General features: G+C 46.2%; 1 protein-coding gene and 1 pseudogene across 2 annotated transcripts in view; both read right to left on the minus strand.

Annotated features, from left to right (window-relative positions):
* LOC119325592 (disease resistance protein RGA5-like) overlaps nt 1-11,801 on the minus strand; it is a 13,531-nt gene extending 1,730 nt beyond the window's left edge. For both annotated transcript variants that reach the window (XM_037599325.1, XM_037599326.1), the window contains exons 1-4: nt 11,660-11,801; nt 11,392-11,526; nt 10,402-11,295; nt 45-2,050 (exon numbers count right to left, since the gene is read on the minus strand). In XM_037599325.1, the coding sequence (XP_037455222.1) occupies nt 97-2,050; nt 10,402-11,216 (2,769 nt within the window). In that variant the 5' untranslated portion in view covers nt 11,217-11,295; nt 11,392-11,526; nt 11,660-11,801 and the 3' untranslated portion in view covers nt 45-96. The remainder of the gene's footprint in view (nt 1-44; nt 2,051-10,401; nt 11,296-11,391; nt 11,527-11,659) is intronic.
* Nucleotides 11,802-19,216: 7,415 nt separating this feature from the next.
* On the minus strand, nt 19,217-23,319 carry LOC119325593 (annotated as a pseudogene).
* Between the last annotated feature and the right edge of the window lie 1,275 nt (nt 23,320-24,594).

The following is a 24,594-nucleotide window of genomic DNA, read 5'->3' on the forward strand; positions in this document are numbered from 1 at the left end:
GAGAGAGAGAGAGAGATTTAAATCTTCGGATCCAGTTGACATACCTCAAACGGCAGGGTGGCACGATTAAGCATCACCATGTGTATATTTATTTATTTATGCAAGCAATAGACTAGGGCGGTTGGGGTGTGTCCTGGCTGTTTTCTCCAAGTAAGCCCTTGCAGCCGAAACAGCACTGCTGAGCCAGCCACGTACTTCACATTTGAGACTAATGAGGCTGGGGAGGTTACCGATTCCGAGATCGAAAGATTCACTGCTGAGAGAGTCAGATTCTCCTGCGTTGAATGGACCAATATCGAGTTTTTCTAGCTTGGGCATGGATCCTGGTGCAAACAACAAATCCATCCCTCCAAACTGTACCCTATGATAACGTAACTCCCTCAAGCATGGGAACCCAACTGCATCACTGACAATGAGCCTGTCCTTGCCTCTTGCTGTTACTGTCAGATTCAGAATAAGCAGAGCAGGCAGGGATCCAAGGTTGCACACATCTTCCTGCGTGAACCCCTCCACTTTAAATAGTACCTCTTGGAGACATACATGAGATCCCACCCAATTCGGAACTTGCTGGAAGACTTGCTCATGGTCCATTAGTTTTTGGAGGTCAAACGGGGCAGTGCACCACGGTTCCACTAAGAAGATGCATTCATCTTTCCAAATAGTTAGAGAACTCACATTGTTCAGTATCCCTAGTTTACCGAGAGAAGATGCAATTAAATCCTTCTTGGCTCTTGTTTCTCGTTCAACATAGCTGGAAGCATCACCTCCAAAGTAAAGAACCAACTTCCGCAAATTCTTAAGCTGCCCAAGTTCCTGCAGAAAGTTAAACGGTTGCTCGATGACACACACCCGTTTCAATGTTTCCAATGCCTGCATCTTTGCAATTCCAACAGGAAATTTAACACGAATGCCAACAAACAGATGTATCAACCTTCCGAGATTAACAATGGATGCAGGCAATTCCCGTACACTGGTGCCTCTCAGGTCCAACATCTCCAAGCAACCTAGATGTCCTATTTGTCCTGGGAGCTCACTCACTCTTGTCTTCCGGAGGTTTAGGTGCCTTAACTGAAACAACCTGCTCCCTATTTTTGCAAGATGTTGTTTTTGCAATTCACGGCATCCTTCAAAGTCCAGAATGCGCAGATGCCTAAACTCATCAAGTGAAGGGATTAAAGCAGAATTCCCAAACACATTAAGTGACCGAACCTGACATAATTCCTGGCTCATTGAGGTGATACAGTTTCCTTTCTTGCCAACTTGAAGAGAGATCCGACGAACTTTGCGTTCTGTTCCAATAGTTATATACGGAACACCGACCAAAGTGACAAAGTTTTCTTCAACGGACTTGGATATGATGAAATCTAGAATCGTGTCATGAACTCGACAATTCATCACCTTATTATATTTGTCAAATTCTCCAGGTTGGATTAAATTCCTATTAATGAGCTCATTAAAACACATTTCTCCTATCTCTTCGGCTGTATATATGTCATCTTTATGAATAAATCCTTCACCAATCCACCTCTTTATCAAGCCCTTTCTCTTGATAACAGAATCTTCAGGGAATATACTCAGATATAAGAAACAAGTTTTTAAACTAGGAGGCAGATCAAAGTAACTAAGTGCCAATATCTTCATCATTACTTGGATGGTAGGATTTCTTTCAAGCGCACGACCAATAGAATCTTTCACTTGATTCCATATATACTCTTTTTTTTCTTTGTTAGCCAACAAACCAGATATAGCAATGATGGCCAAAGGTAAGCCATCACACTTTTTCAAGATCTGGCAAGAAATTTCTTTAAGGTATGAGGGGCAATCTTCTTTGGAGTTGAACAATCTTCTATGGAATAATTGTCTTGAGTGCACCATATTAAGAGGCTTCATTCTATAAACATGACCACTCAAGAATGAACAACATGATTGAGCCACATCATTTATACGGGTAGTGGTGATTATCCTACTGCCAAACCCGGTTGGGGGAAATACATGCTTTATAACATCCCATGTATCTGTGTCCCATATATCATCAACAACAATAAAATACCTGCACAAGGATTTGTGAGTCATATTTTCTAGGCTTTTTTATAAGTAACATACAACAATGTACAATTATGTAAAGAGTAAACGCATGGGAGAGAAATATGTAAAGAGTAAATGCATGGGAGGTCCTAATTTTTTTTGTCGGTGTCAAATTAGTATCAGTAGTTCAAACATGCGTGTTTGCATCCTTGTGTGCAGTAAGTAATTCATCGTGTGTCTTAACCAATATCTGTTACTTAACCATATAAGTTGTAATAAAAATTGTATCTGACCTTTTTCCGATAAATGACGCTTTTATTAACTCATAGTGTAGTATCAAATGGATACAAAGCATAACATGCAACACCTCGCCTCTGCAGAGTTGATGCACATAGCCAAACACAAACAACTACAGCAATAATCAAATACTACAAATCATATATATTTGCAGTTTTGGTTCTCATATTAGTGATCCGATATTCATGTTTAATTGAACCAAATCTCATCCGAATATATTTCAACCAATCTCGCAGCAACATGCGAGGTAACATCTAGTTTTCGGCGACTGGAAAAGCAGCCCACGTCGCCACTAGCCATGACGAGAGGGGCGACGGGTGGGGATTCCACGCGCGTGCCGCTGCTCCTCTCCGGCGAGGGTCGACGGGTGGGTGGCAGGTTTTGGGCGCTCGCGGATGCCTTGGAAGGGTCCTTTACCGAAGGTTAGTTTGCCAACTCTCACTGTTTTTGATCTCGTTCGGCCAGAGTCGTGGATCACTGTAAATCGTAAGAAGAAGGGTCGCCGGACGGCGGCCAGATCGTCGCCGGCGGCGCTGGCGTCTGTTTCGCCGCGAGTTCCGGGTCTCGGGATCACTGCAGATCGTCAGCGTCGTTTGAAAATTCTCGTTGGCCGTGAGGGGCTGACTGAGGAAGATGTTGGGCTGTGTCAAGTTGGGCCGAGGTTAGCTGGGTATGAGGCCCAGACTAACCTGGTGCCGAACCAGCTCGTGCTGGGAGCAGATCGGACGGCGGTGTAGCGTGGATCGGGCCGGTATCGTCTGGGTATGTGGCCCAGGGGGATACGGCTTTGATCGAGGCTCGGGGCGACGTAGCTTCGTCAGTTTGCACGTCGTCTCGTTCGGCGCCGTCGTTTGCTAGGGTTCAGAGACGCCGGAGTCCAAACTTGCGATTGACCGGGGCTGGACGAGTGCGACACATTCCTCCGCTTGGCCTGATGGCGGGCCGCGGAGGCGCTGTGCCGCCGGGCAAGAAGTCGGGGACCGGCCGAGCGCAGGCTGCGCCGCCGCTGGCCGCCGGTGCTGGCCGTGGCGCCGTGCCAAATTCTAGCGGCCGTGGGGCGGGGCTGCCGGTCAACCAGGGGTCAGGCCGTGGGGTGCCTCCGCCGCCGGTGTTGCCTGCTGGCCGTGGTTTGGCGGTGGTGGCTTCGGGCCGTGGTGGAGTCTCTGGTCCGAGACCGCCGACCAATGATACTGCGGGGCTAAGGCCTCCGGCGCCGGTAGCGTCCGGGATGATCCCGGCGGGCCGTGGTGGCGCGATGCCACGGTCGACTGCGCCTGGGCTTTTGAACGTGTAGCATCCGAAGTCGGCCCCTCCGCCTCACGTCGTCGCAAAGCCACAGCAGCACAGAGTTGGGCTGGTGCAGAAGCAGCAACCGCCGCCGCCTCCGGCTTCTGCCGCGCCCAAGGGGCAGTGGGGTGATGATGGGTTCGATGCATACGGGGCTGGTAAACACCGTGGGTCCTCGTCGACGGGAGGTGGTCGAGGCTACGCTTGGCAGAGCGATGGCATAGCGGAGCGTCCCTTCATGGGGCCACCAGGAGGTTTTGTTGAGGGGGCGTCTGGCCCGGGCTACAAACAGCGTGGTGGATTCCGCGATCATCGTGGTGGCCATGGGGGTCGAGGTGGCCGGTACCGTCCTCGACAGCCACCGCCGCCTGTGGTTGACCAGATGGCGGTTGACGAGACTGTTGAGGAGCAGGTTCTGTCAGGACAAGCTATGGAGGTGGTCTCCGTGCTTGCCTCGGCTGAGATTCCAGGATCGGAGCCCAGGACGACTGAGATAGTAGAGGTAACTGGCAGGTCTGACTCTGAGCGGGTGGCTAAATGGGCGCGTAAGAAAGAAAATATGTTGTGCTATAGATGTGGTGGAAAGGGACACTTTATTGCTGAGTGTGTTGCAGAGCTTTGTGGCACTTGTGGAAAACCAGCACATGACTCGGGGGATTGTCCGTTTTTGAGAGATCAGGCACCATCACTCATGATGTATGTAGTATTGTGCTGAGCTTACTTTCTTTGAATCTCCAACGGAGATGGAGGTTCCTAACGAGACTCTGAGTTTAACGACTGGGTTAGTCAAAGTTGCCAGAGGAGTTGTCTCGGAGGCACAGATTGTTCAGAGGCTCAAGGAGTTAGCTCCTGGGGATTTCCAGTGGGAGCTTGTTAGCATCGAGGACAAACTGTTTCGGGTTGAGTTTCCGTCAGTAGAGGATCTTCAGAGACTTCTGAGCTTCGGGATGTGCAAGATGCCGGGTACTGATGGTGTGCTTGAGTTTCACGAGTGGAAGAGGATTGAGCCTACGGGCAAGCCGCTGACTCGGGTTTGGTTGCGGTTCTCTGGGGCCCCCTCCAAGCCTATGCAGGATGCCCGGGTCGTGGCCAGTTTGGGTATCTTGGTGGGCAGACCAGAGCGAGTGGATATGGACTTCACCAGAGCCTACGGCATTGCCCGTATACTGGTTAGTGTGCTGACCATCGAGTATGTGCCTGAGGTGGTAAAATGGGCATATCGAGGCCACATCTATAACCTTGTCATTGAGTTCGAGGATGAGAGTCTGTTCACTGAGGCGGCCAACGGGACGGATACTGATATGCACGAGGGTGATGATGGCTCGACTCTAAAGGAGGCACCAGTAGCTGACAGTGGACAAGAGTTGTCCACTGCGCCGGGTGCTGTCTCTCAGACGTCTGCGGTTGGTACGGCAACACCTTCTACCGTGCCTACGACTTCTCTCAGATACGGGTCTTTCGAGCCGGCATCTGCGCCTCCGAGACTTCGGAGTGATCGTGTGGAGTCTGATGAGGTGTTCGAGCATATGCTGCCGGTGCTGGAGTCTGAGGAGTCTGTGGTTCCTCTTCTTGGTGCGTCGCCGATTTCGGTCTGGGATGAGGCGGAGGAGACCATTCTCGCTGGCGGGGGTCCGGAGATGGTGATTTCGGATTCCTCCGCTGCGGCCGTGGTCTCTCGGGTTCAGCAGGCGGTGCCTTCGGATGATGGGGGCGTGGGGCAGGAGGCCTCCACGCTCTCATCGGGGCTTCCGGAGGACGGGTTCCACACGGTGCTGCTTGACTCCTCGGGAGGGGGGCCGAGGCTGCCAGCCACGGCTCCTTCCTCCCCTTTTGCCGGGCCGGTTTTGCTGGCGCCGGCGTTGCTTTCCGGAGAGGGCTCGGGGCAGGTGGCCTCGGGGCTCTCTCCTCCGGTGGCGCCTAGGGAGGCCTGCTTGCCTTCGGCGCCGGTGACGCTGGTTGGCCGTTGGGCCGGGATGGATGGGGAGCTCGGGCAGGAGGCCCTGGTTCCACCTTCCCCCGGTTTTGAGTTCTCCAGTGCAGCTACTCGGGAGGAGGTGATTGCGTTCGGGGGTATTCCGGATCCGGTCTCTGAGGGGCGACGGGTGAGTAGCCGTCTCCAGGACCATCCGGAAGTGGACGACATTCAGCAGCGGTGCGCTATGAGGGCGGCCAAGCTTCCTGACGTGGAGGTCACTACTGGTATGTCGGTCAATACCTCTAAATCTATTTTGCATTTTTCCAATGATGAGATTATCAATAATGCAAATCAGCTAGGAATTTCACTAGGTAGTAATGATAGTGAAATCTCAACCTCGGTTAATGATATGCTGGATTTAGAGGCCGAACGGGCGCTTGAGTTGATTCGTAACTTAGCTGCGGTAAAACTCATGAATGATTCACATATCGACGCTTTAGGGGTCAGGGCGCTCGATAATATTGGTGCGGATCTGTCTCAACCGTCTCCTGAGCCTGAGGAGGATGAGCGAGTAGACAATGTGGATTTGCGCACCTCTACGACTGGTTGTGAGGACAACCTGGAGAGTTTCATTGCTTCTAAACGCAAATGGAAGCGGAAGATCTACCCGGTTTCCGCAGTGCGGAGGAGCGCTCGGATACGAACAGCTAAAAAATTCCACGATGAGATATGAAAGGAATCTTTTGGAATAGCAGAGGTCTGAAAGACTTGGCTAAAAGAAGGTTTCTTGCCGAGGCTTCTATTGAGCATAAGTTGGACTTTATCGCTTTGTCGGAAACGGGTAGAGCCAACTTCTCGTCACAATTTCTAAATAATCTTTCGGGGGGTATTGATTCCGATTGGCATTGTCTACCTCCGCGAGGAAGATCGGGTGGGATTTTACTCGGAGTTAGATGTGATTCGTTAGAAGTCCGAAGCGTGGTTATGGGAGATTTCGTTGTTAAGTTTAGGGTAAGGTCGAAGACAGATGGGTTTAACTGGGCTTTGGTGGCGGTATATGGTGCTGCTCAGCCCGAGCTCAAACCGGATTTCTTGGCTGATCTGGTTAGGATTTGTGGTTCTGAACAACTTCCTATCCTGGTGGGGGTGATTTTAATATCATCAGGAGGAGTGATGAGAAGAATAATGACAATTTTGACGGCCGATGGTCCTTCATGTTTAACACAATCATTGAAAGCCTGGATCTGCGTGAGATAGAGCTTTCGGGCCGAAAGTTTACCTGGGCTAACGCCTTGCCAAATCCGACATTGGAGAAGCTGGATCGAGTCCTGGCTAGCATCGAATGGGAGCAGAAATTCCCATATGTTACAATCCAGGCGCTTACTCGTGGTATTTCTGATCACACGCCTTTATTTCTTGACTCTGGGAGGCCACCCACTTGGGAAATAAAAATGTTTTTTCTTTCGAGCTTGCTTGGTTTGAGAGAGAAGGTTTCTTGGATCTCGTAGCCAGAGAATGGGCTAAGGATGCAGGAGGTTGGCTTGCGCTCGAGCGCTGGCAGAATAAAATTAGGCATTTGAGAAGCTTCCTACGTGGGTGGGCTAAGCATCTCAGTGGGATTTATAAGGTTGAAAAGGAACAACTACTTGTGCTTATTCAGTCCCTTCATGTCAAGGCCGAAACCATGATCCTGCCAGCCTCGGAGCTTCATGCCAAACTTGATGCGGAAATGAGGCTGAAAGAGCTCCTTCGCGAGGAAGAACTAAAGTGGGCGCTTCGGGTTAAGGTAAGTAGAGTCGTTCAGGGGGATGCGAACACTCAATTTTTTCACTTGATTGCCAATGGTAAGCATAGAAAGAAGAGGATCTTTCAGCTTGAACAAGACGAAGGAACGATTCTTGGTCAGGAAAACTTAAAGCAATATATTACTGAGTATTACAAGCAGCTGTTTGGGCCTCCAGAGGGCAACTGTGTGTCGGTGGATGAGTCTAGGATTGAGGATGTGCCTCAACTTACGGCTGTTGAGAATGATATTTTAGTAGCTCCTTTCTTTGAGAAAGAGGTGTTTGAGGCCATTTCCAGATGAAGAATAATAAGGCTCCTGGCCCGGATGGTTTCCCGGCAGAGTTCTACAAGAAGTGTTGGCACATTATTAAAGGAGATCTCTTGCCATTGTTCAATCATTTATTCTCTAGCCAGCTTCACCTTTTTCAGCTGAATTTTGGAACGATAACCTTACTTCCCAAGAAGACAAAGGCAGTGCGGATTGAGCAATTCCGGCCTATCTATTTTCTCAATGTTAGTTTCAAAAAATTTACCAAGGTCGGGACGAATAGGCTCACACAGATTGCGCATACTGTGGTGCAGCCTACTCAGTCTGCTTTCATGCCGGACAAGAATATCCTCGAAGGGGTTGTGGTCTTGCATGAAACGCTCAATGAGATTCACACGCAAAAACTTGATGGCGTTGTTTTCAAGGTGGATTTCGAGAAAGCGTACGACAAATTCAATTGGCCTTTCCTTCAACAGGCACTATGCATGAAGGGTTTTGATGAAGCTTGGAGACGACAAGTCGAATCCTTCACGCAAAAACGGAGTGTTGGAATTAAAGTGAATGGCGATATAGGTCATTATTTCCAGACACATAAGGGCCTGAGACAAGGTGATCCAATGTCTCCTATTTTGTTCAACATTATTGTTGACATGTTGGCAATCCTGATAGGTATGGCAAAGGAGGCCGGTCAGGTAGGTGGCTTGGTGCCTTATCTAGTTGATGGTGGTGTGTCCATCCTGCAGTACGCTGATGATACGATCATCTTTATGGAGCATGACTTGGCAAAAGCGAGAAATATGAAGCTGGTGTTGTGCCTGTTTGAGCAATTGACCGGTCTGAAGATTAACTTCCATAAAAGTGAGTTGTTCTGTTTTGGGAGAGCCAAAGAGGAACAAGATGCTTATAAGCAATTGTTTGGTTGTGAATTGGGAGCACTTCCATTCACTTACCTAGGTATCCTCATTCATCATCGTAAGCTAACAAACAGCGAATGGAAGTGTATCGAGGATCGGTTTGAGAAGAAACTGAGCTGCTGGAAGGGCAAACTGATGTCGTATGGAGGCTGATTGATTCTTATTGATTCGGTACTCACGAGTCTGCCTATGTTCCTTTTATCCTTTTTTGAAGTACCAGTTGGAGTTAGGAAAAGGCTGGACTTCTATCGGTCCCGTTTCTTCTGGCAGAGCGATGAACTTAAGAGAAAGTACCGTTTAGCCAAATGGGACGTCATCTACTGATCGAAAGACCAAGGGGGTCTGGGTGTTGAAAATCTTGAGGTCAAGAATAGATGTCTTCTCGGTAAGTGGCTATATAAGTTAGTAGCTGAGACTGAGGCTACTTGGGCACAGATTCTGCATAACAAGTACCTCCACTCAAAGACTTTGTCACAAGTGATAGTCATACCGACTGATTCGCCTTTCTGGAAAGGGCTAATGAGAGTCAAAGCTACTTTCTTTAATAGAACAAAGTTTATTGTTGGTGATGGCAACAATACTCGCTTCTGGGAGGATACTTGGCTGAGGGAAGCGCCGTTGGCGCTTCAGTACCCATCGATATATCGTATTGTGCAGCGTCATGATGCTCTGGTTGCAACGAGTTTGCGGTCCACTCCCCTTAATATTCAGTTTAGGAGGGTGCTTGTTGGAGACCGGTGGGAAGCCTGGCTTCATCTGTTGAGTAGACTGATGGAGGTTCAGCTTACGCATCAGCCCGATCAGTTGTGTTGGAAGCTTACTAGATCTGGGGAGTTCACAGTCAAGTCGATGTATATTGATGTCATCAATTCTAGTGTGATTCCTAGTTCCAAACATGTTTGGAAAGTTAAGGTTCCTCTGAAAATCAAAGTGTTTATGTGGTTTGTACATAAACAAGTCATCTTAACGAAAGATAATTTGGTTAAGCGCAACTGGATAGGATCTACTAGGTGTACTTTCTGTGATCGGGATGAAAATATCAAGCACCTCTTCTTTGATTGCCCGTTGGCGAGGGTGTTGTGGCGCTCGGTGCAAGTTGCCTTTAACATTACTCCTCCGAATTCGGTCAGGTCGTTATTTGGAACGTGGCTTGTTGGGATAGAGCCAGAAACAGCTAGACAAATTTATTTAGGAGCGTGTGCGTTGTTATGGGCAATTTGGAACTGCAGAAATGATTTGGCTTTTAGGGCGAGTTCTTTCGGCGGCTTAAAAAATAGGCCGCCACCTCCCGAGCTTTTTCATAAGCCGCCTCCCTGATTCATTGGGGCTTCTGAACTAATTATGGGATAACTAATGTAGAAGCCTCAACAAGTTTTAGGAGCAGCTTATTTTTTTAAGCTGGGGAGAGGCGGCTTATTTTTTAAGCCGCCCAAAAGAACTTGCCCTTAACAGAACAACAACTATTCATTTTTTGCAGGTTTTATTCCGGACTACTGTGCTAATCCGTATGTGGTCCTTACTCACTCCGACGGAGGCCAGGGAGCGTTTGGTTACTGGATCTCTCCGGTGGGAGATGGTAGCGCGGGATATCTTCAACCGGTTTGGATGGCGGTCATGTAATAGGATATGCGACTAGTTTACCTATCTATCTTATGCCAGCCGGTTGTGGTTTTGGGCCTTTATGTGCTCTTATTGCTCTTTGTGAGTCAGCTTCTCATTTTGGTGCAGACTACAAGACTTTGTTGAACTTATTTTTTTTTTATAAATGTGACCGTATGCATCTTTCTGATGCAGAGGCCGGGGAGTCCCCCTTTTTGAAAAAAAAAACATATATAAGTCGCTATTTTACACATTCAAAGAAAATATGCAAGATGGAAGCAAAATAAAAGTAGAATAGAGATAGTGCGTACTTTTTGTCGAGTAGAAATTCAGTGATTTTGATAATCAGTTGTTGCACACTTCCTTCCTCCGTATCAGCGTAAGGCTGATTGCTAACTTTACCAAGGATAGTTCTCAAGATATTTGTTATGTTTGGATTTCGTGACACTGATATGAAAGCTCGACACTTGTATTGTCCTTTGAGCTCTTGATACACTTGATTTGCAAGAGCTGTCTTGCCCATTCCTCCAGATCCAACAATGGAGACCATACATCCCTCCTCTTCCGCTAATAGTTTGATTAGTTCAGCCTTGGGTTCATCAATTCCAACGAGATTTGAGGCATGCTCAAACATAGAAAGAGCTCGAGGATCAACAGTCGCATTGATAGTGTTGGAGATAGCCACACCAGTCCTGTACCTAGCATTTCTTTTACCCGCCTCAGTGATCTGTTTCTTGAGGTCTTGTATCTCCTTGCCAATCCGGCGGCGAGCTTTCATCTTCCCCAACTTCCCTACTGAGTGCTTGATCTTCTCAATGAAGTCATCTGGTTTTTCATCTTTGTCACCGACACTTTGCGTAAATTCGTCGATGGCATCCTCCATATCATAGGACAGCTCGCGAACCTCATTCATCCAAACTTTATCCTGGACATCGAGATCCTCCTCCTCCTCCGACATCTTGAGGAGAAAAGCCTCCATGGCGGCCAGCTCATGACTGAGAGACTTGATCTCCTTGTGCACACCCTTGAACCGCTTGTACTCATTGCCAAGCAAGGTGGCCAGCTTCTCCAGGACTGGTTTGAGGACCCCCGTCGCCACACTCACGAGAGCCACCTCCATGGACATGGTAGCCGAGAGCTCGCGGGTGGATTCTGCGTGGAGCTCAAGTCCTCAGAATGCACTAACAGTCTCGTCAATCAACAGCCTGAAAAGAGGATTAATCGATGTAAGCCGCAATGTCCAAGCATTAGTACACTGAAAATGCTACAAATCGACACTGCCGGGGGGAGGGCGGGCATACGAGGATGATGGAAGCTGGATTTTTCTCGGTAATTAGCAGAATCGGACGAACAAACTGACGGTGTACACTGAAAGACAACGGATTAACGGATGTCAATCAGCTGGAAAATATCCTCCCCGTAGTTGATCTGAAACCCTGGAAAGGAAAGAGGATGGATTAAAGGAGATAAAGCCAACCATTGCTGCACCGAACAAGCTATAGTGTACAGAACGCCAACGAGAGGAAGCGCCGGCCAGACTGAAGCACGGCAACGGGAGATGGGGCATACCTAGCGGATGGATCCGCGGCGGAGTAACCCAGGCACCTTCCCGGCAAGGAAAAGCTCGGACGATCGCGGCGCGTGCACCGCAAAACCAGGGTCAGAAGAGACGAGAAGGGGTCGGAGGAATCAGATGAGTGGGCTGGGGGAAAAGGATGGCCGCCTGCTTAATACTAGTTCCAACACTGTCATTGTTATACCTTCACACGCTGTTAGAGCAAGTTGTGCAATTATTGGCTAGTAAAATAACATAGGATGCGCTTTAGCACTATAAATTCACTACCTGCCCACTTGACCACCCAAGCTGGTCATTAACGATATATGCTTTCAGTTCGAGCAAAAAATATAATACAGTTGTACCTCTCCATTGATATAGTAGAACAAGTTGTGCAGTAAAATATACTCTTATTATTGACAAAGGAAAGAAGCCAAGAAGTTGCTTGGTTATTTTCTTAGCTCTAGCTAAGCTAGCTGTTGGGTGTTGGGGTTAGGCAGGTAGACGGCAATTATTAGTTGCATTAGGTAGAGTTTTTTGTTGCTTAATTTACTTACACACCTGCCCACTTGACGGTAAACATTGTCGTATCCTTTGTAAATCTTGACTGACCCATGCTCTGTCATTGACTGTATATACTTTCAGTTAGGGTCCCAATCCCTTCATATAATAAACATTATCATGCCGAGGAATAAAATGATATCTTTGGAGATGCTGGATCAGCACCAACCGTGTTGAAAATTGCCTGTTGTTTTCTTCTAGGCAAGCAGGGGGGAGTTTCGTGGACAAACTCCACGCATGTGCATCTCCACCAACTGTCCACATGTTAACCTCGCGCTTCGATTTGGTTACAGGTCTCTTGATCATAGTATAATCAGAAACGATTACAAGAAAGATAATAAAAATCTTTATCACCAAAGTAACTTCTCTAATGTTGTCCAGCGAGAAGCAACAACGTATATCGTTGCTTAAGCTAATGTTTTGTGGATGATTGGCTGTGGTAGAAGTGTAGGTCGAATGGGTGCTCCCACCATCAGCCTTATAGCCGCACTAGTTGGCAACAAGCCAATCACTTATGCGTCGTCATCCCAATTATTAATACTAATCCCCGCCTGCTTAATGCTTACAAGACTAAGATTTTTAAATACCACAAGTTGTGTAATTATTGGCTAGTAAAATAAGATCGAGCGTGTTAGCACTACAAACGAAACCCCGGTTATTATTGACAAGAGGAAGAAGCCAACAACAGTTGCTTGCTTATTTCTCAGATCCAGATATGCATCCCAAGGAATGCTAGTTAGCTGTTGCGTGTTGGCATTAGGTCGGCCTATGTTTCTTTTCGGGAATGGGCCGGGGAGTACCTCGGCCTCTCCATCACACGATGCACACAACCATATTTTTGTACATGAAATAAGTTTAAATCACCGAGTACTCAACAGTAAAACAAATAAACGGGAAGCACAACCACAAGTGGTCGAACCCGAAATTACACACCCCATCCACATAATATACGAGTGGCTCATCAGCCAAACTAGTTGAAAAACCCCAGTGCAACCGCTTCCAGCCGGCTGCACCTAGAGCTCATAAGCGTCCACATGCTGTGGTGATGACTACATACGGATTTTGTAAGAAATTAGGAGAAGATGATTTATTAAAGATGTAATCGTTCTGGCAGTTCCATATTGCCCAAAGAATGGCACAAAGTTCCATATGGATTTGGCCCTTTAGCTTATGATGAATACAACCTAACACTCATTGGTGGCGCTAAATTGTCTATAACATGAACCACGTGCCAGATCAAGATAGATAACATGAATGTGTATGAAAAAAGTAGACATCAATATCTACAATATATAAAATTGTAATTAATGTATTTTAAAAATGTTAAGAGTGTGTCAAAATGTTCCTATTTTATACAAAAAAACAGTATATATGAACAAGTAGAATTGTAATAGAAAAAAGGAAAAACAAATCAAGAAAGAAACAAGGAAAATGGTAGAGAAAACATGAAATAAGCAAAGAAAAACGAGAAAAGGCAAATGTATAGAGAAAAAACAAATAAAATCGAAGAATAAAGAAGGAAAAAAAAAAGTAAAACTAAGAAAGAAAGAAAACGGAAGAAAACCATGAAATAGGTGCGAACAGAAAAAATCATGCTACAGAAATGGCTCGCTAGAGGGCGCGGCTTTCGTCAAAGCTATATGTCGCTTAGTGCAACATGGAAGAATGGCTCGCCTCTAGCGCAGGCACGTATGGCCCGGCTCATTTAGCGCGTTTTGCTCTCGGTCGCTGCGTCCGGTCGGTGCGTTTGTCGGGTCTGTTGGTTTTTCCTCGGTATTCTTTCTTTTCTTGTTTTCTGTTTTTTCTTTTATTTTCATTGTTTTTTATTCGGCTTTCTCTGTTTTTTTATTTCTTTCTTCACGTCTCTTTGTTTGTTTCCTTTTTATTATTTATTTCTTCACAGTTCTAGATTTTCACAAGCGCATTTTGGTCGTACTCATTTAAATTTTAAAATTTATCAAATACACGATTAATATTCTTGAGAAATATATGTTTTCAGTTCAACTTGTTTCATACACATTGAACATTTTTTGTATACATCTAACACATTTTTCTCATATAAGTTTCACATTCTTGAGTACATGATTTCACATTTTCTTAAATACTTGTTTTGGAAAAAAAATTGAATAGAAGTTAAACGTATTTTCATATACATATTGAAACTTTTTTATGTATTATACAAAAGATTTTTATGAGCTATGCAAATATTATACGCGAACATTTTTTCTAAATGTAACATACATTTTTTTGGAATGGGACAAAACAATTTCTTGAGTTACACAGACTTTTGTTTCGTTGTATAACATTTCATTTAATTGTCGCGTAAACATCTGAAGATTTTTGAAATGTTCATACATTTTTTCTAATGGTAGAAACAATTTCTAAGAATTGGCCCAACATTTTACACTGCATTTACTAATATTTGTTTCATAATATATGTATCTTCTTGTTTGAAAATATAAACAGAAGACAAAAATATGTGTGACATCATCGTGATGAGACCATGTTGTAACTGCGCAGGTCTACTGCCAGCTAGGCTTCTGCCTTCCGTTATCTCATGTTGCCTTAGGGCCATATGGGCATGGTGGATCCCGGTCCTTGCCGGCTATCAATCTTGCTGCCGAACACCGTTTGAAAGGTGCCTAGAACGCCAGATCTTTCCAATCATTTGTATGCATGTTCTTTGCAGATAAGAAGCATCTATGTTGGGTTGTAATTCCTTTGAACAAAGGAAAATGAGCTTGCTGGTGTTGAGCATGCATCTGAGAGCTAGAAGAAAGGCTTCAAAATCCGAAGACGTAGGCAAGTGGTAGGTATCAACATGACTTAAACGCAAGACTAGAAGCCTGGCATGAAGTAATTAAAGAGCTGATAAGGAAGCAATATGAAGAATTGAAGTTCTCAAATCTATCTTTGTTCTGATTGTTGTTTGTGTGTCCACTGACGTGTCGTTTCTGCTTGTTTCAGTTGACTTCAGCCAGGGTGTAGAAACAATCATCTGCTGTCCTGAAGCATCTGGAGAGTAGGTAGCTAGCAATAATCATCTGCTACTGCAAAATTAATTAAAGGTGAAAGACTGTAGCAATTATAACAACAGCAATACTATGTAGCAATTTTACATTGATTGAAGGTGAAAGACTGTAAGCATATATAATATCATGGAAGTCGTCAAGAAAACGAGAAGGGCTCATGAATTGTTTAAGTTCAGGATACTACAACAGGTGCACTATGTTTCCAAGATGTCTGGTTTGCGGAAGAACACGCCGAAGGAAATTACTAGACAAGAACAAAATGGCATCATCCAGTTTAAAACTTTGCCGGCACCTCATGTATATGTACTCATCCAGTTTAAGGGACTTAGGGACGCCGGGAGAAACAACAAACATAGATTTGAGTACCTACCTATTGAGAAACTACAGATTCTATGAATGGCAACCAGCTGGATGATGTACAAAGCTCAACCTATGTTAAACTGAATCTGACGTTGAAACTGTTGTACAAATGCTGGGTCTCCTCGAGGGATAGACTGAACTGAAGCAAGTTTACCAATTCAGAAAGAGCGCACATGTTCTGAATGACAACTCTGAACTGGGATTGTTGACAGCAGGAATTAATCTGGCCTCAAGATGGTTTCCAACAACATAGATCAGCCACACCACTCAAGTACCCAATCGTCCAGCACTGATCTGGTTACCATCGCAAAATGATTAACAAATGAACTGCAAAATCAAGATTTAATTGACAGTAATACGTACCAGTTATCAGGCGTATATTAAGCTATAAACACTATAAGCATACATATATAACAACGTTCCAATTGTTGAGAAAACTATTGAGAAGAAACAAAGCAAAGGAGAAACAGAGCAAAGAAGTGGATCAACAGTGGATCTTTTCCTCTTGGCGCCGCCGATCTAGACCCTGGGAAGAAAGAGGACGGATGGATTAGCCGGAGTAAGACCAGGCATTTCTGCAGACGCCCGGCGAGCTAGCGGGAGTCGGCGGCAGCACACGAGGCAGTGGGAGTGGAGGATGGCGTCATTACCTGACTGCAGGGATCGATCTGCCGTGGACAATGGCAGCGAAGCAAACAGACTCTCGCGATGGCGGAACCCTGACGCCTCACCCCGGGCGCCGGCGAGGAGGGAAGCTCGGGCGTCGGCGATGCGTACGGTGGCGGCAGGGAGACGAGTGCGAGCGCAGTGGGCAGTGTGGCGAGAGTGGAGTGAGAGAAAGGGGATCTCATGCTCTCGTCTAGTACTCCCAGGTGTATTATTTTCGGCATGGTGACCAAGGCACATAATTATAGACATATGGACTAAATTACCCTTGACAAATTTATTGGTTAGTGACAAGTAAATCAGTTAGTCCAGAAAAGTAAGAGATACATGCAATCAATACAGAGATACTTTACTTCTTTTGCTACAAGAAGAGATACTTACCTTTTTTCTGGAGGGCTAACAAGGGAATTACGAGAAATTAGAAGAAATGCACCTTACATTCTAGAATTTTATCAAAAAACAAATACATCTTATATAAAGAAACAGAAGGAGTAATTTTTAGCGCGTATAAAAGCGACGACCTTGACCCTCGTTTTTTGACGTTTAGTTTTCCTTCTTTATTTCTACATCTCTCTTCCATTGTGTTCTCCCCATGGCCAAAACTAGCATACCCCAAAAAAAGGCGTAGGGCGTTCGACACAAATGTATCTACTGGTGTGCTACCGCGAGTGGCTTTGGGGCATGTTTGGTTGTCATGAATTTGCTGCATTGCATGCTTGACTCAGTTGAGGCCGGCTGAGCAAAAGCAGACAAAAAGCTCACAATCGGCACATCGTTTGGTTGCCCGCATCAAGACTGCTTACATTAGAGGAGCAGTTTTGGCATGGCGTTTGATGTCCTGGATTGGCCGGCTCATGCAACTACACGGTGTTTAGTTGGTTATTGACCGGAGACATGTCTCGGTCATGTCTACATAGTTCTCGAACCCGTAGGGTCCGCACGCTTAAAGTTCAATGACGATTATATTATGAGTTTATGTATTTTGATGTACCGAAGGTAGTTCGGAGTCCCGGATGAGATCGGGGACATGACGTGGAGTCTCGAAATGGTCGAGACGTAAAGATCGATATATTGGACGACTATATTCGGACATCGGAAAGGTTCCGAGTGATTCGGGTATTTATCGGAGTGCCGGGGGGTTATCGGAAACCCCGGGGAAACTATTAGGACATGGGCCATAGGGAAGAGGGAAGGCATCCCACAAGGGGCAGCTGCGCCCCCTCCCTATAGGGGGTCCGAATTGGACTAGGGAGGGGGGCGCGCCCCCCCCCCCCTTTCCTTCTCCTTTCCCTCTCCTTCCTTCCCCCTTCCTTTTCCTAGTTGAACTAGGAAAGAGGGGAGTCCTACTCCTACTAGGAGGAGGACTCCTCCCCTCCTTGGTGCGCCCCAAGGCTGGCCGGCCTCCCCCATTGCTCCTTTATATACGGGGGCAGGGGGGCACCTCTAGACACAACAATTGATCCCTTGGATCTCTTAGCCGTGTGCGGTGCCCCCCTCCACCATAATTCACCTCGATAATATCTAGCGGTGCTTAGGCGAAGCCCTGCATCGGTAGAACATCATCCTCGTCACCACGCCGTCATGCTGACGGAACTCTCCCTCAAAGCTCGGCTGGATCGGAGTTCGAGGGACGTCATCGAGCTGAACGTGTGCTGAACTCGGAGGTGACGTGCGTTCGGTACTTGATCGGTCGGATCGTGAAGACGTACGACTACATCAACCGCGTTGTGCTAACGCTTCCGCTTTCGGTCTACGAGGGTACGTGGACACACTCTCCCCTCTCGTTGCTATGCATCACCATGATCTTGCGTGTGTGTAGGATTTTTTTTGAAATTACTACGTTTCCCAACAACATCACGAAGGGGCTGATGAAAGTGAAATCAGCTTTCTTTCATAGGACAAAATTTGTTGTCAATAATGGTACTCATACAAGATTCTTGGAGGATACGTGGCTAAGGGGGACGCCCTTAGCTATACAATACCCTTCGCTCTATAATATAGTTCAGCGTAGGGAAGTTTATGTTGCAGCTGTATTACAATCCAATCCTCTAAATATTCAATTCAGACGTGCTTTAGTGGGGAACCATTGGGACGTTTGGCTCCATTTAGTGACAAGATTAATAGATGTCAACCTTTCTCAACAGCTAGATCGGATACAGTGGAAACTAACCGGAAATGGGGTTTTTTCCGTCAGATCCATGTATCAGGATGTTATAAATTCTGGATATATTCCTCGATCTATACATATTTGTAAAATCAAAGTGCCCTTAAAGATAAAAGTGTTTATGTGGTTTGTTCATAAACAAGTTATTCTCACTAAGGACAATTTGGCTAAACGGAATTGGAATGGATCCCGGAGATGCGGTTTTTGTGATAAGGATGAATCTATCAAGCACCTTTTTATTGAATGCCCTATGGCCAAGATACTTTGGCAATCTGTTCATATTGCATTCAATATTACACCTCCTAGTAGCATACACATGTTGTTTGGGACGTGGCTCAACGGAGTTGACACAGAAATAGCAAAACATATTCGCGTAGGAGCATGTGCTCTACTTTGGTCTATCTGGAATTGCAGGAATGATTTGGTCTTTAACAGAACAACAAATACTCATTTTTTGCAGGTTATCTTTTGAGCCACTTCGTTAATCCGTATGTGGTCGCTACTCACTCCGACGGTGGCCAGGGAGCGTTTGGTTACTACGTCTACCCGATGGGAGATGGTAATTCGGGTTATCTTCAACCAATTTGGATGGCCGTCATGTAATAGGATAGTTTAGTATCCTGTTAGTCCTTTGCCATTTGGTTGAAGCCAACCTTGGTTTTTTGTGCTCTCTGTGAGAGTTGTCTTTTATTACGGTGGACATGAGACTTTGTGGAACTACTCTTTATTAATAAATAGGCCGTATGCATCCTTTGGATGCAGAGGCCGGGGGTAAAACCTCCTTTCCGAAAAAAAAGGACAAGGCCCTTAAATCAAGAAGCAATAGCAGTACTCTGAGCGCCTAGCTCACGTAGCAACAGTACAGCATGTCAAATTACACGGCATGTCAACTGAATGTTCAAAAGATTTGCTCCCAACCTGATTGACATGATTGAAGATTAGAGTAACGTGGTTGGGATGTGCGCTGACTGCACTCTCCAGAGAAGCTTTTACTGCATCAACAGTGGTGCTACTTAAGCCGCTCCAGATAGAAAGTGATTCATATTTGAATGTTACAAGGCTGCAGAGGTTTTCGATCCCAAAATTGAAAGCACCAGGACCGCTAAGGGACTCAAGTTGAGCACTGGAATATACAAGCAAATTAATCTCCAGTTTTTCTAGCTTGGGCATACATCTTGCTTCAAACATGAGATCTATCCAATCATGCCATGGTTCATAACGGAACATCTTCAGGCATCGGAACCCAGCTTCACTAGGGACTGCCAGCTTTCTATCTTTACAAGGATACGAACCTTGCACTCCTCTAAGAAACAGAGTGAGCAGAGCAGGTAAGGATCCAAGGATACAGAGATCTTCATGCCTGATTCTCATCACTTCCAAGCGTAAGATCTGCAGGTTGACAAGCAATCCTACCCAATCTGGAACCTTTGGGAGGACTGAGTTGACGATATTAAGTTTCTGGAGGCTAAGCGGCGGATCCATGCACCATGCATTCAGTACAATGTTGTCACAATCATTCCACATAGCTAGAGAACTAAGGTTCTGCAAACACAGTTTACGGAGAGAAGAAGCAACGACCTCCTTGTGTTCTACGTCATGTATAGTAAAAAGGAACAGCTTCCTCAGATTCTTTAGCTCTCCAAGTCTCCAATGCTTGCATCTTCGCAATTCCATCAGGAAACCTAACACATTGGTCAACACGAAAATGTGCCAATCTTCTGAGATTGACAAAACTTGCTGGTAAATCGTACACCGCTGTGTTCGTTATGTCCAACATCTCTAATCAGTGTAGGTGTCCAATGTGTTCTGGCAGCTTGCTAACCTTCATCGAGCTAATGTTGAGGTACCTTAGATGAGACAGCCTCCCTACATTTACAAGATGGTGGTTTTCCAATTGACTGCATTCTCTGAAGTCCACAACACGCAAATGCTTGAACTCCTTTATTGAAGGGATTTCCGCTGTTTTACCAAAAACATTAAGTGACCGGGCATGGGACAATATCAGGCTCGTCGGCACCAAAGAATTTCCTTTCCCTCCAACTTGGATGGACAGCCGGCGAACTCTGCTTTGTGTCCCAATAGTTACACTGGGGGAACCAATGAAAGTAACAAAGTTCTCTTCAATGGACTTGGATACTATGAAATCAAGAATTGTGTCATGAACACGACAAGCAAGCACCTTATCATATTTGTCCAGCCTCAAAGGTCCTCTCAACTTTACAGGTTGGATCAGACTCCTATTGACGAGCTCATTAAAATACCTTTTTCCTAATTCATATGCCGAATATTTGCCTTCTTTGTGAACAAATCCTTCGGCAATCCATCTCCATACAAGGTCTCTCCTCATAACAACAGAATCTTCTGGGAAAATACTGAGGTACAGGAGACAAGTTTTTAGGTGAGGGGGCAGATCAAAGTAACTAAGTGACAATATCTTTATCATTCCATCAACGCTAGGGTTCCTTTCGAGTGCATGACCAATAGAATCTTTCACCTGGCTCCATAAATGCTCTGTTCTTCCCATGTTAGCCAACAGACCAGATATGGCAATGATTGCCAAAGGCAAGCCATCACATTTTTTCAGGATTTCGTTCGAAGCTTTTTCAAGGTATGAAGGACAATCTTCATCAGAGCTGAATAATCTTCTGTGAAATAGTTGTCTAGAGTGCCATATTAAGAGGTCTTATATTGTAAACATGGCCACCGATCGATGAACGGCACAAATGTGCAACATCAATGATTCGTGTGGTGGTTATTATCACGCTGCCACATCTGTTCATGGGGAATGCATACTTGATAACATCCCATGTTTTACTGTCCCATATATCGTCAATCACTATGAAGTACCTGCACAAGATTTTTTTTTACTGGAATTAGTTAATATGACACCTTAAAGTGAAGTGTACAGATAAAAGAATAAGAAAGAGAAACTTCTCTGACAACATGCAGAGGATAATGAGAGAGCTCTATCGAACATAAAACGGAGATCATGCCAGAAAAAAAAACCATAGACGATCTTGTAGCATATGTAGGTCATAAAAAACCAATAGAGCTCTATACCTTTCAAGTAGCACATCTTGTAGCATATGTGCTTGATTGAAGATCGATGCTAATTTGGTATTACAAAAAAAATATCTTTCAGTCTGCATATGAATATGCACTTACCGCTTACCGCTTACACATGCCTCCAAATGTAACCTCCAAGTGAACTAGCTAAGTACATGCAAAGAAGTGCTTGCAAACATTTGACCATTACTTATTCTCGTGAAAAAAAAGATATGGAACTTTTATTATGTGACAAATCTTAACAGAACTTTTCAAGGATGACAAGTTGATTAAAACGGATATATTATTACCTTTTCTCTGCTAGGTAATCGTTGATCTTGCTTATCAGCTGTTGTACGCTCCCTGCTTCAGTGTGAGCATAATTTTGGCAGCTAACTTCACTAAGAATGGTTCTTAGAATATTCATCATGTCTGGATTCCGTGACACTGATACGAAAGCTTTACACTCAAATTTTGCTTTGAGCTGTTGATACACTTGGCTTGCAAGGGTTGTCTTGCCCATTCCTCCAGATCCAACGATGGAGACCATTTTCAGTTGCTCTTGCGTTAACGCACATCCATCCCCTTCGGTCAACAGATTGATTATCTCAGCCTTGGGTTCATCAATTCCAACAAGCTTTGAGGCATGCTCAAACATAAAAAGAGCTCTAGGGTCAACGGTTGCATTTTTGGTGTTGGAGAAGGCCGTGCGGCTCTTGTACCTTTCATTCCTCTCACCCACCTCAATGATTTGCTTCTTCAAATCGTGGATCTCGCTGCCAATGCGACGTCTAGCCTTCATCTTCCCCAGTGAGCTCTTGATCTTATCCATGAAGCCGTCTGGCTTAGCATCTTTGTCATCGACATTTTGCATGAAATCGTCGATGGCATCCTCCATGTCGTAGGACAGCTCCCGGACCTCATTCATCCATGCCTTATCCTGCGCATCCGGATCCTCATCCTCGGACATCTTGAGGAGAAAAGCCTCCATGGCAGCTAGCTCATGAGTGAGAGACTTGATCTCCTTGCGAACTGTCGTGAAACGCTTGTACTCATCGCCAAGCAGGGCGGTCAGCTTCCCCAGGACGGGTTTCAGTACCCCTGTTGCCACACTGACGAGAGCTGCCTCCATGACCCTGTGCTAGCTCTGTCAACTCTGTGTGGAGGTCAGGCCGCCTAGTGCACTGACAGTAATAAGCAACGAGATTTGCGTCTTCAATCTACACTCTACACCCTGAAAAAGGATGGATCAATCGAAGTAAGCCACTAGCCCAAGCACTAATGCACTGAAAAAGCTACAAATCGATGCGAGGCCCGCGGATCATACCTTGGAGGTCAAATCACGACCGATAGATTCCCCGGAAAGAGAATTAATCCAAGTAAGTCAAAGAAGCATTGTTACACCGAACGCAGCTACAGATCGGCCGTGCCTACGGGGATCTTTCTTGGCTAGTAGCAGCTCAGACTCAGAGTTGGTTCGCTCTGTTGGCGGTATGGATCAAGCGCAGTGACAGTGAACAGTAGAATCGCATTCCCTTCTCTGCGCGCGTCGTGGATGTGAACCCTGAAAGAGAGTGGATTCACGGAGGTCAGCCAAACCAGTGCTGCACATACCGAAGAAGCTAGCTAGGGATCGACCTCCGTGCTAGGGGAGCAGGCCAATGCGCGCCGGAGGAGATGGAAGCACCGGCAGTGGGTGAGGGAACGGGGCCGTACCTAGCGGGATGGAGAGGCCGTGCGCCGCGGAGTAGCCCGGCGAGGAAGCTCGAACGCCGGCGACAGGCGCACAGCGAGACGATGCCGAGGGAGTGTGGAGTGGATCGAGCGAGAAGGGGATGGATCTGCTCGTCGGTCACCACAACGCGTAAACAAAGAAGCAGAGGTCGTCGTCGTCTGGCCTTATCCTATAGTGCCTGTCTCTCTCTCTTCTGTGGGCCCAAACTCCATGTGGCCTGGTAGTCCCCTCTCGTGACACGCAAAAAATTTCAGATTATTTATTTGTTTTTTGGAGAGTACTCATTGACGTACCATATCTTTATAGACGAAAAGAGAGTTATTTACAAGAGGCTTATCCCGGGTGCGAACAACCCAGGATGGGAAACACACACCTACTCCAACTCCAAGCGCGCTAGACTAACTCCTCACGAATCGTTGTAGACGTTCCGCTCCAAGTCCTGCCGTGTGCCATGTCGTGATTTCATCGAGCACTAAGTTAGTAGCAAGGGGTGCCGGCTTCTGTTGATCGTGTCTATTGAACACCCTTGCGTTTCTTTGCTTCCAAAGTATCCAAGCCCCGGCCGTCACCAGCGTATCAAAACCTCTTCTGTCTGCTCCCCTAAATTTTTTCCTTTCTCTCATCCACCAGTCCGAGAAGGTGTCATTCAGAGTTGTTCCTAGAGCATTGATACCTAGCATGTCAAACACTCGGTGCCACACCTCCTGCGCAAAAGTACACTTAGCCAGAATGTGATCAACATTGTCCTCTGCTTGTAAGCACGTGAAGCAGGGAGATGGTTGGTCCCGCAGACCGTGACGTGCTCTTCTGTCTGATGTCCATAATCTGCATTGCAGCGCTAGCCAGATAAATAGCTTGCACTTGAGCGTCGCCAGCTTCTCCACGTACAAGCCGCCGTCGGTGATCTCTGGAGCCCCGAGCAAAGGTAGGAGTAGACCGATTGGGCCGAGTAGGTCGCCGTGGTCGTCGCCGGCCAACCAAATTTGGCTGGCTCATTCTCGTCTCGGTGCACCGAAGCCAGCGCATGGCAGAGGTGCATGCACTGTAGTTGGGCAGTGAAGGAAGCAGTAGCTTCGCAGTCCTCGTACCACCTACCCTCCGCGAGAGCTTGATGAACGGTCCGGCTGTTAGCAATCCTCGTTGGCACCGTCTCCATCAAGCGAGGCGCGATGTCAGCTACGCCGAACCCGTGTATCCACTTGTCCCTCCAGAACAGGACGCTATCACCCCTCCCAACCTCAATCCTGACCATGGCGTCGAACACGGCCCTTGCATTGTGATCCTCTGCCATAGGTAAACCCTGCCATGGTCTGCCGGGGTCAGTTCTCCTAAGCCACTCCCACCTCACTCTCAAGGCAAGGGCCTGGGCCTTCAAGTTCTTAATCC

The sequence above is a fragment of the Triticum dicoccoides genome, chromosome 6B (genome assembly GCF_002162155.2).
Source record: "Triticum dicoccoides isolate Atlit2015 ecotype Zavitan chromosome 6B, WEW_v2.0, whole genome shotgun sequence".
NCBI lineage: Eukaryota > Viridiplantae > Streptophyta > Magnoliopsida > Poales > Poaceae > Triticum > Triticum dicoccoides.